Below are 15,022 nucleotides of genomic sequence, written 5' to 3'. Positions count from 1 at the left end.
TCTGAGTTCAATTCCCAGCAGCCACATAGTGACTCACATCTATCTGTCATGGGGTCCAATGCCCTCTTCTGGTGTGTTGGAAGACAGCTAGGAAAATAGCTAAAATAAATAAATCTTTAAAAAAAAAAAAGCAGATTGACAAGAGTGTCAGACGCCTCTGAGGTGAGCTCAAAAGAGAATGGGGGAACTTTCAGCCAGATGGTTTAAAGAGAGCAGCTTCAGTTGGACAAGTAGGGTGTGGAAAGAGTCAGTTTTCAGTGAGTTGTGAAGTAAGCAGTGCAGAAGCATTCACAGGTTGAAGCATCCAGATTATGGGGATGGCTTTACTTGCTTATTGAGACCTGTCAGTCTCTCTATTGGTCTTTGACCCCAGTTAATGTGCAGTTTTAATAACTAGAAGCTTCAGTATCATGTGGGAATCTGCTAGCAGTACAGGCTTTTAGACCTGATCCACACCCGCTGGCCTGTAGCCCAGGAAGAGTTTTTAGGAGCCTTAACATGTGACTTTGATATATTATAAAACTGGCAGTTCACTAGCCTGACAGCCGTTAGACTCGAGTGCAGGAGAATTGAGTGCAGAATTGAGGTTCTGGACCTGTGATTAAAGAACAGCAGGGACCCAGCTTCTGCTTGTGCATGTGAGCAAAGCACCTAGAGACCTCACTCGCCTATTGAGTCTCATATTTTCTGTTACAACACAAAACACTGCATTAATTACTTTTCCATAGCATGGTGAAATACTATAACCAAAAGTAACTTACTGAGGGCAGTTTCTTTGGACTTCTAGTTCGAGAGGAGAAGTTCATGAAGATAGGGGAGGTATGCTAGTGTGGCAGGAGCAAGAAACTGAGGAATCCCATCTCGGTCTCACACAGGAAGCAGAGATCTAGAGAGTGTGAACCAGAAGAGGGATGAGGCTCTAAACCCCAATGCATGCTTCCCCTGACCTGGTTCCTTTAGCAAGGCTGTAACCCCAGATGTTCCATAACCATGCCAAGTGCCACCTGCTAATGACCAAGTGTTCAAATACTTGAGGCTATGGGGGACATTTCTCTTTTGAACCACACAAACCTTGTTATGTAAGGACATATGCTACTTTAATAGGATTTGGTTTTACCTTTGCTAAAGTCTAAATTTCCCTGTTCCCATCTTTATGTCTTTGAAATGCCATGTGGTGTTTTGCGTTTGGATATCACTTGAACCGAATGGCAATGTTGGGAAAGCTGGAGATGGTGGCAGATCCTTTCCTGATTCTACTGCAAATTTATCAAAACTTTTTTTTTTCTTATCAGGTCTGTGAGCTGGATATTATCTTTAATTTTGAAAAGGCGTATTTCATCCTTGATGAGTTTATAATAGGTGGAGAAATACAGGAAACATCCAAGAAAACGGCAGTCAAGGCTATTGAAGACTCTGATATGTTACAGGAGGTCAGTATGGTTTTCTATACCTGGGGTGATTCCAGCACTAATTATAATACAGTTAACACTGAGGACCTCACCCACATTTTGTTCTGAGCATAGCTTCCACTTTCAACAATTTGCATGTATTAGCTTAATTCTTTCAGCAATTCTCACTAGATGTTAGCCTATTTTATAGTGAGTGAATAGAGACTTATGGTAAAATGTCCTGCTTATTTTCGTAGTTAATAAATATGAAACAGAGCTTTGGACCCTCGAGATCTGGTCCTGAATCTTTGCTTGTTTTGTTGCCTGAACTTTGGGGTCTGAAAATATCTTACCCTCTGAAGTGAATGAAATGCTTGGTGCTATTCTTTGCAAATGTAAGTTTATGAGATGTATAAAAAGACTTTCATTAAAACATTTGCTCTGCCCTGGGAAGGATGTACAGCAGCACGTAGTTATTTCATTTGCTGGGAATATTAAAGCTGTGTTATCGAAGATGGCATTTGTCATTTTAATTGAAATTTCCCACTTCTCTTGGGACGGCCTTAGGTCTATGTGCTCCTGTTTGCATAAATAAATCGGGAGCACTGGTAGCAGGATTGCAGGGGTATAAATGGTCCTGAAGCTCGTGCTTCATGCTCCTTCTCACTCTGTGATTGCTCATAAAATATCCTGGGACTTTTCTTTTTAGAAGCATCCCAGATTTGAATCAAACCTAGTAGGGGAACATAACCTACATTAGCTCCTACAAGGACAATCAAAAAGAGGACTGTATCCCACCAACCCTTGCCTTCTCAAATATATAAAACTCATCTGTTAATTTAGTCTAGACTAAATGACTTGTTCTAAACCAAGCGTGGTTTTGGGTGCCTAGATTCTGTCTCACCTCTCCAACAATGTCAGTGGGAAAAGGGACATTTCTTTTTCCCTGCCTCCTCCACTCTACTGTCTTTTTGTTTTCTTTTTTCTTTTTCTTTTTTTACTTTTTTTTTCCTTTTAAAAGACAGAGTCTTACTGTGTAACCCAGGTTGGGTTTGAAATCACAATCCTCCTGCCTACCTCCCATCTTGCTGGGATGACAGGCATGTACCACCCCTAGCCTCAGTGGGTTTTTCCATCTTCCTGTTTTCATAACAGGTCAAGAACCAAGAGGATTTCAAGAATTATAAAGTACCTTTTTAAAATTGGTGCTAAAGTCATTCTTCCTGCTATTTGGAAATAAGAGACTGGTTAAGTTAATAAGACATTAGGCATGATTTCTCAGCAACTATCTTGGCAGTACTGTGAGCTGATTACTTACTTCTACCCATGGAGGGACTCCATCCTCAGGTGAGTGCAAATGAAGGAAGCTAAGGGTGGGCTCCCATAAGCAGCTCTGTGCTTATCAGGCCAATGCATTTATTGCCTGAGGTGTTGTCCCCTCAAAGAAATGCATTGAACCTCTCTGAGTCTTACTTGACGTTTTCCAAATGCCACAAGAAGGTGCATTTTATGAGGTATTGCAGAAACCAGTGGTTTGGAAATTCCACAAAAGAGCATTGATTAAAATATGCTGGGGCAGAGAAGTAGGGAGTAGGTAGTGGTGGTTGTTCCTGATACTCTCTTCTTGGTCTTTAAGATGGAAGCTCCTTATAGAAGAGGCAGGTTTCCCACAGAGTCTTTGGCACTTCAGTAATTAAAGCTTCATGAATTGAATCCAAGGCACACCTAGATTATTTTAAAGTCCCCTAAAAGCAGGAAACAAGTTTTTACTAGCTTTCAGTGAACCCGTGTTTCTAGTTCTGTTTAAATCTTGGGACCAGGCATTTTAGGAAGTGAGCCCTTTCACAGTAAGGGTTGGTTGGTTCCTGTCCCTGGTGATTGAATGGTCAGTGGGAAAGGTTTCCTGTGAAAGATTTCACCAGAGACCCTGGGTTAAACATTGTGCTCCAGTGACCAGGCATGATTGTGTCTGCCCTTAAATGTCACTTGTTGAATGAACAGAGCCGGCCATGTGAGAGTGTTACTAGTGTCCTCATGGCCTCTGGTACCCATCCAGTGATGTCAAGGAACTTTGGTGTGTATGGGGGGTAGGGGGTGGCTTGTTGAGTAGTTGACTTTGCATGTCTGTTCTGCTTCAGGAAGTATGAAATATTTAAGAGAACATGTTAAGATTATATAAAGGAGAAGGATTACCTCTTTATTTCTTGACCTTCAAGAACAAATATATTCTAAACACATATTTGTAGTAGGCTGAGGAAGGCTGTTATGACATTGTCTTCCCTTTAGAACAGTGGCTGTCAACATTCCTAATGCTATGACCTTTAAATACAATTCCTCATGTTATGGTGACTCCTACCCCTGAGCCATAAAATAAATTATTTTGTTGGTACTTCATAACTATAATTTTGTTACCATTATGAATTGCAATATGTCTGATATGCAGGATATCTGATATGTGACCTCTAAAGGGGTTGTGACCCACAGTTACGAAACACTGCTTTAGAACTAAAAACCCTAAAGTAGCTCTTAGGACCCCCTTCCCCCTCGATTACACTTATTAAAGGTTTCTTAGGGCAGGGGAGGAAAACCAAAGTTATTTTCACATATTTACAAAGGAGACTCAATAGTCTCAAAGTTCCAGGTGCTCAGAGCTTAATCTGAGTATATTCAGGTTAGATGTTGATAAACCAGAAAGTCTAATTGTTTGAGATTGATTTATATGGAAGGAAGTAGCAGCAACGTGGGTGGTCTGATAAAGTTAGAAGCGGACTGAAGAGTAGATGTAATTCTCAAGATTACCAGATGAGGGCAGTCATGAGTGGATAATCTTTACAGACAATGCCCTGTCAAGAGGGGAAGGTCAAATGAAGTTCAAGCAGTAGGCCATCCCACACACACATGTGGATGCATGAGATACTGCTTGGTGAGCCCCCATACTTCAACCTACAAAGCATAAACCAAGACTACAGTGCAGTAGAAAGGGGTACAAATACATACCACCATGGTGTGAGTCTCAACCTGACTCTAGGCAGACTCTCATGAAGGCATAGGAGGACAAAGATTTGACACTGTTCTAGTTTTAAGTTGGTTCCAAGCCTTTTTAGTGGCAAGTTCAAGAAAACAAGAAACCTTCCCATAGCTTCCTCATCCTCCCAGAGTGATAGCAGGACTCAGACAGGACAAGTAAGGCAGGATTCAGGCCTGGAGTCACCTCATGCTAATGCAGGGCAGATATCCAGAGCCCAGTGAACCCTAGAGTCTGTGAGGTGTCCACTTCATGTCCTTTGTCCATCTCAGCAATGGACAAAGAGCCTGAAAGGGCCAGGCAGTGTGTCCATATAGTCAACTTTGCAAAAGTAAGGCATTTTGACTGCAAAGACTATATAGCCATAGCACATGTAAAATTAGAGTATCAAACAAATAGAGCATGCTGTTCTAAATTTTTGTCATCTTTTTAATATTGATAATGTGCTGTCATCTCTTAATCTAAATAAATTTTACACTTGATTTGTTTTGGAGATTTCTTAATGGGGATACATTCAATAAACCCTACAAAAGCCACATAGGCTGTAGGCCAGTTTTGACACCCCAGTCAAGTTAAAAGAAAAGGATGGAATACTCAAGAGGAGATTCTGAGGAGACACCTTGGAGTATGGGTCTTTCTTGGCCAGTGCTCAGTTACGAGGCTGGCAAGCTTTGGAGGAAGTGTGGCTGGCTAAGCATAAATAATTTCAACAGTGCTGCACTGGAAGAGACACCAGAAGCAGTTAGAAACCAAGATTTCTAATTTGGAGATCCTCTAGATCAGTGGCTCTCAATTTTTCTAATGCTATGACTCTTTAACATGGTTCCTAATGTTGTGGTGACCTCTCAACCATAAAATTATGTCACTGCTACTACTGTAATTTTGCTACTGTTATGAATCATATAAATATATGATGTGCAGGATGTCTGCTATGTGATCCTTGTGAGGGTTGAGCTGCTCTAGACAATCTTGTTGGTCACTAGCCTTGATCTCTTTGGCCCATGCTGTACACTTTCCTTGGATGTTCAAAGGGGGCACACATGTTGGGGTAGATATTTAAGCATTGATTGCTAAGCAAGCTTATAGTGACTCATAGTGACTTAAGGTATTGTCTAAGGATAACTTGCTGTTCACTTCTTCCCCTCATTGTTATAACCTGGGCTGTTCAGTAGGAGGGAGTTTGCAGTACCACTGTGGAATTCTACTTGTAACCAGGAGTTACAAACTCAAACTCTTAAAACATGAAGACAGGAAAGTTAAATGCTGTGACTTCTTAGCAAATTTGGGAACTGAAAGAGGGTCTAGATACTTTGGAGAAACTTTCTTCCAAAAAGCATGGTAGAAATCCTCCAGAGTCATGAGATGTTTCTCCCCTCTGATTGGGTTGTAGGTTTAATGAAGAGGTTCTGCACAGTATAGAAAACAATGTATATGCTACATAGTATACTTGGGGCTTCTCTAGCCCATGCGTACAAACACACACACACACACACACGCACACACATATGCCTGCATATGGTCCTCACACCATTTTAGACACATGAACTTTAAATCAGCAGTGATGTCTCCACAGTTGTTGCTTTAACATCTCTCTTCCCAAACATCCACTTCCTGATCAAGCTTAGCCCTTTCTCAATTAAAAGTGATATATTTACAACCAGGTGTACATGGAGACAAATGATATTGAAATTTGCAGTCACCTTCAGCACAATGCAAAAGTTTATGTCTGTGTATGTTTTTGAAATATTTTTTAATATTGCCAAGCAAAACAAAGAATGAAAAACAAATCATGGTCTGCTAACACCTATGTCTTGAAGGGAATATTGCTCTTAGTCACTGTTCTCTTTCAGACAATGGAAGAATACATGAACAAGCCCACATTTTAAGTGTACAGTCTACTTGAAGATTTTGAGTGCTCCATACTGTGACCCTGCAAACAAGCAACTTCTTGCATCCAGTTTCCACACGGCCTCTGGCACCATGCCAAAAATGACTTAAAGGGATTCTGTGTTAGCTAGCAAAAGTTAAAGTTGTTAGCATGATGTCCTTATGTTTGCTACATGTATTATACTATGTATCAATACTCACTGTGGCTCTAGGTGTTTCAGATAGTTGCTGCAGACTGAATAGTTGCTTGCAGTGTTTTAAGTCCTTGTGGTATTTTTAAAGTAATCTCAAATATTGGTTGCAATATGATAATTTTTGTAGCCATTTGTTCTTCTACTTGTAGACTGATAACACACAATTTTGAATGTAAAGTATATTTTATATAGTGAATGCCTGTCTTAAATGTTTTAAAATGTACATAAATTAAGTTTATGTTAATAGCTCAGATTTCATACATGATACTAGATGTTTTTTAATATGTTCAATGCTACTATAATTTCAAGTCAGATACAATGTATTATGACTTTAATGTCTTGAATTCAACTTTTTTTTTCTTTTTAGAATTGGGATAAAACTTTATAAGAGATTTTGATGTCTTAGAAGGTGCTAGATCAAGGTTTTTACTTTGCTTTCAATTGAACATTAAGGGACATTTCAGTAAGGTTGTGGTTTCTACAAGCTATAGATTTATTAAGGTTTCTAGAGATCTGGGGATGAAATGTTACAGCATCTCCTGTTATTACCATAATACCAAGAGGAAGAGCTATAGCAATATTTATATAGTAATAATTGTGATCTCTACTACTATTTTATATTTCATGTTCCAATTACTCCTTGTGATTTTTTAAAGATATTTTATTTTCAGATATTTCATTCCTTGTGAGACTTTTAAAAATATTTTTAATATAAGGTGAATGTTTAAGGTTTCCTTAGGTTGTGTGTATTTTCATTGTACCCTTCATGGGAGGTGACTCTTTCATTTTTCTTTTCTTTTTGTTTTTTTTTTAATCCTCTTCCTCAGAAAAATATTTTCTGCTAACCGTAATTACTGTGATCATGTCACCTTCATGCTTCCAAAACAAAAGCTCTGCATAGCCAGGTACTGAGCATGCTCAGACATGAAGGAGGAAGCTGCTTGTAGCATTTGTTCATGGCATCTCTGTCTGCAGTTTTGTACATGCATTCTCTGTGTAAGTGTCGAGGTTTGGTGTCCTTCGTATCTGAGTGCTTAGGACTTTCGTGGTTTCCCTAAGACAACAGTGTACTTGATTTTGTATTCTGAGGGAGATCTCTTTTAGCGGACCTATAGAGAATGTGATTGTCATCTTTGGTTCATCTCATCAGGCATATTTAAGGGAAGATGGCAAGACCAGAGCAGAACAGACAGACAAACTGACCCATTCCTTACTATGACCATTTATGTAAAAGCAATAATTCAGATTGCATATGAGCTAATAACTGGGCTTTTAATAGCTGATTTATCTCAAATTAATATAATTTTGGTGATGTTTGTTCTTTCTGACCATCTTTGTTTAGGCAGTCTTAGGTTTTGTGCATTAACTTTTTTTAAAAAAGTATGATAAAGATTTTTGTTTTTCAAACATTTTTGTAAAACTGAACTTTCTGTAACTTCAGAGGTTTTCCAGTTTTTTCCCATTGTTTTAGAAGGGAAGTATCTTTTGAGCTTCATTAAATGTACTGCTTATATTCTGGATAATCCCATATTTGATCTTGTCTAGCTTGCACAAGGATTCTTCCTGTCAGTGCATTGATAGAAAGTGATCATATTTATGTGAGAAAATTCAGGGGATTTGGGGAACAGCTTACATGAACTTTAGTAAAAAATAATTATGTATTCTTTATTATTGTAAGATTCTAAGAAAAATTACCAAGTGAAAGGAAAAAATAATACTGAATTTGTATAAAACATCCAAATAAAAGGTTAAAAATATGTTAATGATGAACTTGTGTACTTTCATGATTGTGTACATAATATATATTTTTAAGATAACCTCTTGATTCTTACAATTCCAATCTTGGTTTCTGGTAAAATCCCTTTAGAATTTCTTGCTACTTACCAATAAGGGGAAACTTACAAGGTGGAAGCGCCCAGGAGAAGAATATTTCCTTCTTTTCCCCCTCCCAATGTTTCACCATTCCCTCACAGTGTGGTAACAGGATTTCCTTACCAGACGTTGAGAAGCAATCAGTCTTTCATTACTTTCATTAACAAATGTAAAGACTTGTTTTATATATAATAAAGTGAGTGAATCTTCTTATCTTGAAGTCTCTTAAAATAAAAGTAAAGCTTTCAACAAATATACAATGCTTTGAAACTTAAAAAATTATTTCAAGATGGTTATTATCAACCTATAAAATATCATTGATGAATGGCATTGGATTTCACCTCTCTAAGGCTTCATCAATAAACACATTGATAAATGCTGATGCAGTTTTTGATAAAAATAAATAGATGTTCTGGGCTATGTAAACGGAGACAGTAACAAGTTTCCAACAATTTGTAAATGATTGGCCATCACTTGTTTCAACACTTTTTTGACTTATTACAAAGGCTTGATGAAACTGTGCAAAGACAATGTGCTTGATATTGAACAACAATGTTTTGTCACAGTTAAAACCAGAGACATCTAATAATATTAAATTTATTAAAGTGGCCTCTTTCTCCCCTCCTCCATCCAGTCTCTCCTTTTCCTAGGCATTCCCCTCCCTCTTCCCACACCTTCTTTCCCTTCTTCCCTCCCCTTCCCCACTTCACGTCTTCTTCTGTCTCCTACTTTCCTTCTTTTCTTCTCTCTCTTCTCCCCACCCTGCTGACTTAAGTAGCTTCCTATTGCTGTGATGACACACCATGACCAAAAACACTTCGGGGAAGAAAGGGTTTATTTCAGCTTATGATTTATAGTCCATCATGAAGGGAAGTCAGGGCAGGAACTCAAGGCAAGAAACTGGAGGCAGGAATTAAAGAAGAGACCATAAGAGGGTACTGTTTACTAGCTTGCTCCCAGTGTTGGCTCTTTCTTGTTTATCCGTCCAGGACTGCCTCCACAGGGTTGCACCACCCACTGTTGGCTGGCCCCTCCCACAGATTTGTTCCGAGGCCATTCTCATGCAATTTCTCAATTGAGATTCCCTCTCCCTAGGTAATTCAAATTTGTGTCCCGTTGACAAAAAAAGAAAAAAACAAACAAAAAACAAACAAACAAACAAAAAACGAGCCATACTCACTCTCATTTCTCTCTTTTTTTTTTTTTTTTTTTTTTCTTTTTTTTTTTTTTTTTTCGTGACACAGGACCTCACTGTGTAGTCTAAACTGGCTTCCAGCTAGCTCCTGACTCTCTTGCCACTGTCTCCAAACTGCTGAGATTATAAGCCTAAAATACGACACTTAACTGAGAGTCACGTTTTGATGAACTATTTGGTATGCAGTTCAGGCCTACAGAAGGACTTTTTAAAGTTCTTTATGAATGAATTCACAGGCTTACTGAATCTTAAGGTCCTCGGATATGGAGTGCCGGTCTGCAGCATATGCCACTCCCGTCCTAACGTCAGTTCTGGATGTCCATTTACTGTTTTTCTTTATAGTGTGTTTTGGAACATTACTAGATAATGTTTAAGTGTTCTGAGAACATCTCTCTCTTAAGTAAGAAAAGTTAATTAATTTGAGATACATTTATGACTCTGTCATGTTCTTCAATGGAGTGATATTGGATATATCAGCCACAGTCCAGGGCAGACCCATGCTTAGGAATGGTTGCCCAGAACAAAATAAGACTTCATGTTTTTTAGTGGAGTTTTCATCTTTTTCTTTCTTTTTATTTTAGTTTTCTAAGAGAGAGAAAGAACTTCAAGTTGGATGAGTAGAGAGGACAGAAGATCTGGGAGGAGTTGGGGCTTGAGAAAGACCATGATAAATACTCTGTGTGAAATTCTCAAATAATAAATTATTTAAATGGAAAAAATTAAAGCAAAAGTGAGATGATTTGCATTCATTAGAGTGGAATCAAACTGAGAAGTGAAAGTGTGATAAATTTTCAATTAATGCAGTATAAATTTGAATGCTTGAAATATTAACTTTGGTTAAAGAAAATGAGCTTCCATAAAGGTCTTAAACTATAAATATTGGTTTTAATTATGTGGGATTAAATACATTTTGGAGAATTTATCTTCTATAATGAATTGACTTACTGAAATTACATTTTCCTCTTATTAGAAATGGGCATTTTTGAAGAAACAATGCTCATTACATTTTGTCTAGTTGATTTTTGAGTAATTGTAAGATTAAAGGCTAAGACCAAAGTGATGGAGAAATGAACAAGCTAAGGAAAATTAATGAGAAAAAAAGACTAAAATCAGTTGTGTGTTCTACTGGGAGCAGTGATCACAGGTAATAGTAATACCAACAAAGAAAACGATTTTAGATTATTAATTGAAAAGTTTAACTAAAATTATAAAAGCATAGTTTGAAGGAAGTAGAAATCTTTTACATATGGAGTGAACCAAAGCACAATAAATTATAAAGTAAAAATCAGGTGAATTGGTGATTTCAGGGGATGCTTCCTGTGAGACACTTCCTCATCACTCTGTGTCCTGGTTGGGTTTTTGTCAGCCTGACACCAGCTAGAATTATTTGTGAACAGGAACTTCGACTGAAAAATGCCTCCGTCAGACATCAGATCGCCTGTAAGTAAAGTCTATGAGAGCTTTTCTTGCTTGTTAACTGCTAAAGGAAGGCCCAGCCCACTGGGGGCGGTGCTAACCCTGGGCAGGTGTACTTTGGTGGTATGAGAAAGGCTGAGCAAGCTATGAAAAGCAAGTCAGTAAGCAGTGTTCTTCCATGGTCTCTGCTCCAGTTCCTGCTTCGAGGTTCCTGCTTTAAACTTCGGTCCTGATTATGCTGTTTCCTCCCTAAATTACTTTTGGTCATGATATTTTACTACAGCAATAGAAATCAGACTAAAATACTATTCCTGTACTCTTTATTTAAAATTCTGTTGTAAGGGTCTATGACTCTCTAAAGAATGACACCCAGACTCAAATAGTATATAAATACAAAGAATGTTTTATTCTGCAGAAGTCCAGCATGCTGGGGTCTCCCATTACCAGGGTAGACAACCATGTGAGCTCGCAGGCCTGATTTAGAGCACATTAGGGGGTTCTGGTATAGGTGACCTATATTTTGCTTCATCTCTAGGGACATTACATTAACAGGTCATGGGGGCCAGAAATTGAGGTCTGAAAACTGTTGCTGACCCACTGTCCTTGATTCAGGCCAGATGGCAGGGCAGCTTCTGAGGGAAGGGCAGTTTCTGAGTAGCTGCCTGGGTTTTTTGGGTTTTTTGGTTTTCTAGTAACTGACTTGCCTGGGCTTGTCTGGACTTGCCCAGTTATTAGGCCTAGTCTCCTAAATTGCCAGTTCTAAGCCTGTCATGGACTCAGCCTAACCTTCTCACTGTGAGTCAGAATATATAAGTGCAGAAGTTAAGAATGATTCTGAAGACACCATCCAAACACCATTAAATAGAATTTCAATTTTTGTAAACTTTCAAACAATAGGAAATAAAGCTTAAATTTTTATCTCTGTGTATACACAATGGTTCCCCAAAACCAGTCTCTGAAAGCAAGTAAGCCATAGCACACAGGCTAGGGTGTGTGATCAGTGTGACTTCTAGCCCTATTTGTATTAATGTAGAACTTCACAATAGAGTTGAGCTTGGAAACCTTGATTCTAGTCACTCATGTGCTTGCTCTTTAGAAATGTGGATTACAGTAGTATGATGGGATGACAAGGTGAGCCAGACTAACAACTCATTATACACCAGAGGAAAGAAAATGAGAACACTAGTATTCAGGCTTTGATGGGGTCGTGGTGCTAACCATTTGTTTAATTAACCCTCCTCTTGATCAAAGGCATTACCATAAGAAGGTGTTTGATGAGCCTGTTTTCCGGGTGTGCAATAGAAGCTAATGGCTTTCAGAGCATGATTTTCATTCTTTTAACTGATGTGGGTCAAGTGTATTGAGGGCACTCTGAATGACTGGCATCGGTACAGGAGTAGAGAAAAGCCCACTCCTGGAATTCAGGCAAGAAGTGAGCTGCCTAGTGTCTTGTGTTCGTGAGTTCTGCAGGTGGAAGTTCTCACTGGTTTGGGAAAGAAGTGTGTTTTTCCTGGTGCTGGAGGAGACTCTGAAGTATCAGAGTCTGATGACTGCTTACCACACTTAGCCAAGGCGTCAGTTTAACCTTGTTTAGCACCAACTATGGCTGAAAATATCACATTTGGTTCTGAGCTGAGGAGCCAGTATTGGATGCAAACAACAAAGCTTGAAGAGTGAAGCAGAGACTGGTGTTTATGGATGAGATCACTTCCATGCTCTTGTGTATGCTGCTAGAATTTATTTCCCAGCCTCTTGCAGATCAGGTTATCCATGAGTATAATAATGACCCATGGACTGTAGGTCAAAGTAATGTTCCCATTGCAGGCCTGAGGCCTAGAACTCTGATATGAACCATTTCATTTTCTCCCTATTATAGCTGAAGGAGAGAGAGCAGAGCCATGTCGAGAGTTTAAAATTATGTTGTCAGAAAAGCCAGCCAACTGATCTATCCTAATCGATAGAAAGAATCTCAAGTGGTAGAAGGGTACTTCTACTGTCTGAAGCCACTGAACTCCAGCTGCTAGTTCTCACACTGAGCCTTCCCTAAATAATGTGCCAAGCAACGCTGGGTTGTTACCAGCAGAATCATCAGGACTGGAATCTCAAGTCTTTCTTAGGACCTGTTACAGTGAACCCATCCAACTGTTTATCTCACGGTTGCAGAAGCAGTCTACGGTTATGGTTGGAATATAAGATGCCCATCACAGGCTTAAGTTTTAAACATCTGTTCCCCAGTGGGTGGCACTGTTTGGAACATTGGATTCTTGAAGCGGTAGGGCCTAGCTGCAGGAACTTAGGAGTTGTTGGCCTTTGAAGGTTATAGCCTGCTGCTTACTTCTGGTCCTGTTCTCTCTGCAATGCAGATCATGTCCATGAGGATCTTTACATGTCCCAATCACTGTGGCCCTTACAAACTGCTAGTCTTTTCTTGCCATGATGGACTGAGACCATGAGCCACATTCTTTCCTGTATCCAGTTGTTTCTGTCAGGATTTTGGGAACAACAGTACAGACGAAACTAAGGCAGCTCCTAAGATAGAGATGTCAACCTGTATTAGCAAAAACAGGATTATGGTGTCATTTGTACTCCACGGATGTTTTATTGAGATAAAAATTTGTGTCCTAGGGATGCCCTGAGCCTGTGTAAAATGTTTTTTGTTTGTTTATTATTATGTAATGATTATGTCATTTCACATAAATATTAGATATAATGTTACAATTTTTGGAAGATTGTGAGGATTGGCAATATTGAGATTTTGCAATTATGGAACTGAGAGGCCAGCAGTGCTGTGTCCTGGGTTCCCAACACTGTACCTGCCCGTGTCACCAGTTTCCATGCTTGCCTAGCCCTGAACATCTGCCTTTTTACAGTGTCCTTGGTATGACTACTTCTAATCAACCAGGATATATATATATATATATATATATATATATATATATATATATATATATTTATTTATTTTTTTTTTTTTTTACTTACTTGTGTGTGTCCTTTTATGGATACCACAGCACATGTGTGGGGTTAAGAGAAGAGCATGTAGGAGTTAGTTTTCTCATTCTACCATTTGTATTCCTAGGATCAAATTTAGGTCATCAGGTTTATTAGCAAGCATCCTTCTACATGGAGCCATCTTGCCAGCCCCTCTATATCCAGATTCTTAAGTATACAACTTAAATGCCACTGTCTTCATGAATCTCCTTGATCCATTCTTCCTGCCCCTTCTAAAAGCCCTTTCAACTATGTCTTCTTTAATGTCTTTTAGCTTAAATGGGTATCTTTGTATTGTTGGCATGACAAAGCATGCACAGTAAAGGGGATGAGAAATGGGGAGAGAGATTTGAAAAATGGTCTATGAATAGCAAGTAACTTTTTCTTAGCACTCTCAGGCTTGAACACTTTTTTTCCTTTTTCTTTATTTGAGACAAGTTTCTTCATGTAGTCTGTGTAGTTGCTTAGACCCTAAGGCTGCCCTTGAGCTCAAAGATCAGGCTTACCTCTGCCTGCCAAGTGCTGGATTAAAGGTGTGTACCACCCCTACCTGGCTTCAGGCTTGAGCATCTTTAAAGAAGCACAGCATGATCCAGAAAATAGTTCATTTTTGGTCAAGAGGCTTCACATTTTCTTTTATTTTTTATTTCAATCAATATTATATTTCCAAAGCGTGACAGGATCTCAAAACTTCAGGAGAGTACTTTTGAGTCTCTTGTCCAAGATTTTTTTTTTTTTCTCTTTTGCCTATCACAAAAGGACTCTACCACACCTATCAGGTCCTGCCACAGTAAGGGTTAATAAGCAAGCACTGAGTGACAGGTGAATACTGGGTGCTCCATGATGAAATGATCAAAACCAGAATGAACACAATGGTGACACCTTAGGAACTTTTATTTTTCTTTTATTTGTTTATTTTGTGAAATGATCAAAACTAAAACTAAGCCTTTAGAATGTTTATTTTGTTGATTTGTGTTTATTTTGTGAAAGAAAGAAGCACATTGGCACTAGGATCTCCCATTTTCAGGTCAGCTTTAACTCAATGCTGTTTATCCAA

General features: G+C 38.7%; 1 protein-coding gene across 2 annotated transcripts in view; it reads left to right on the top strand.

Moving 5' to 3' along the window:
- Ap1s3 (adaptor related protein complex 1 subunit sigma 3) overlaps window positions 1–7,259 on the top strand; it is a 60,377-nt gene extending 53,118 nt beyond the window's left edge. The window contains exons 4-6 of one of the 2 annotated variants that reach the window (XR_003710418.1): window positions 1,293–1,430; window positions 2,544–2,735; window positions 6,264–7,259. Coding sequence is in view for 1 of the 2 variants with exons in the window: in XM_028760675.1 (XP_028616508.1) it covers window positions 1,293–1,430; window positions 6,264–6,299 (174 nt within the window). In the remaining variant the exon portion in view is untranslated. The remainder of the gene's footprint in view (window positions 1–1,292; window positions 1,431–2,543; window positions 2,736–6,263) is intronic. The other variant, XM_028760675.1, reaches the window with a different exon arrangement.
- Window positions 7,260–15,022: the final 7,763 nt, after the last annotated feature.

This window comes from Grammomys surdaster, unplaced genomic scaffold, assembly GCF_004785775.1.
Source record: "Grammomys surdaster isolate TR1022 unplaced genomic scaffold, NIH_TR_1.0 126546, whole genome shotgun sequence".
NCBI classification, from domain to species: domain Eukaryota; kingdom Metazoa; phylum Chordata; class Mammalia; order Rodentia; family Muridae; genus Grammomys; species Grammomys surdaster.
The sequence above is the reverse complement of the archived record's forward strand: the minus strand, read 5'-3'. Positions and strand labels throughout refer to the sequence as shown.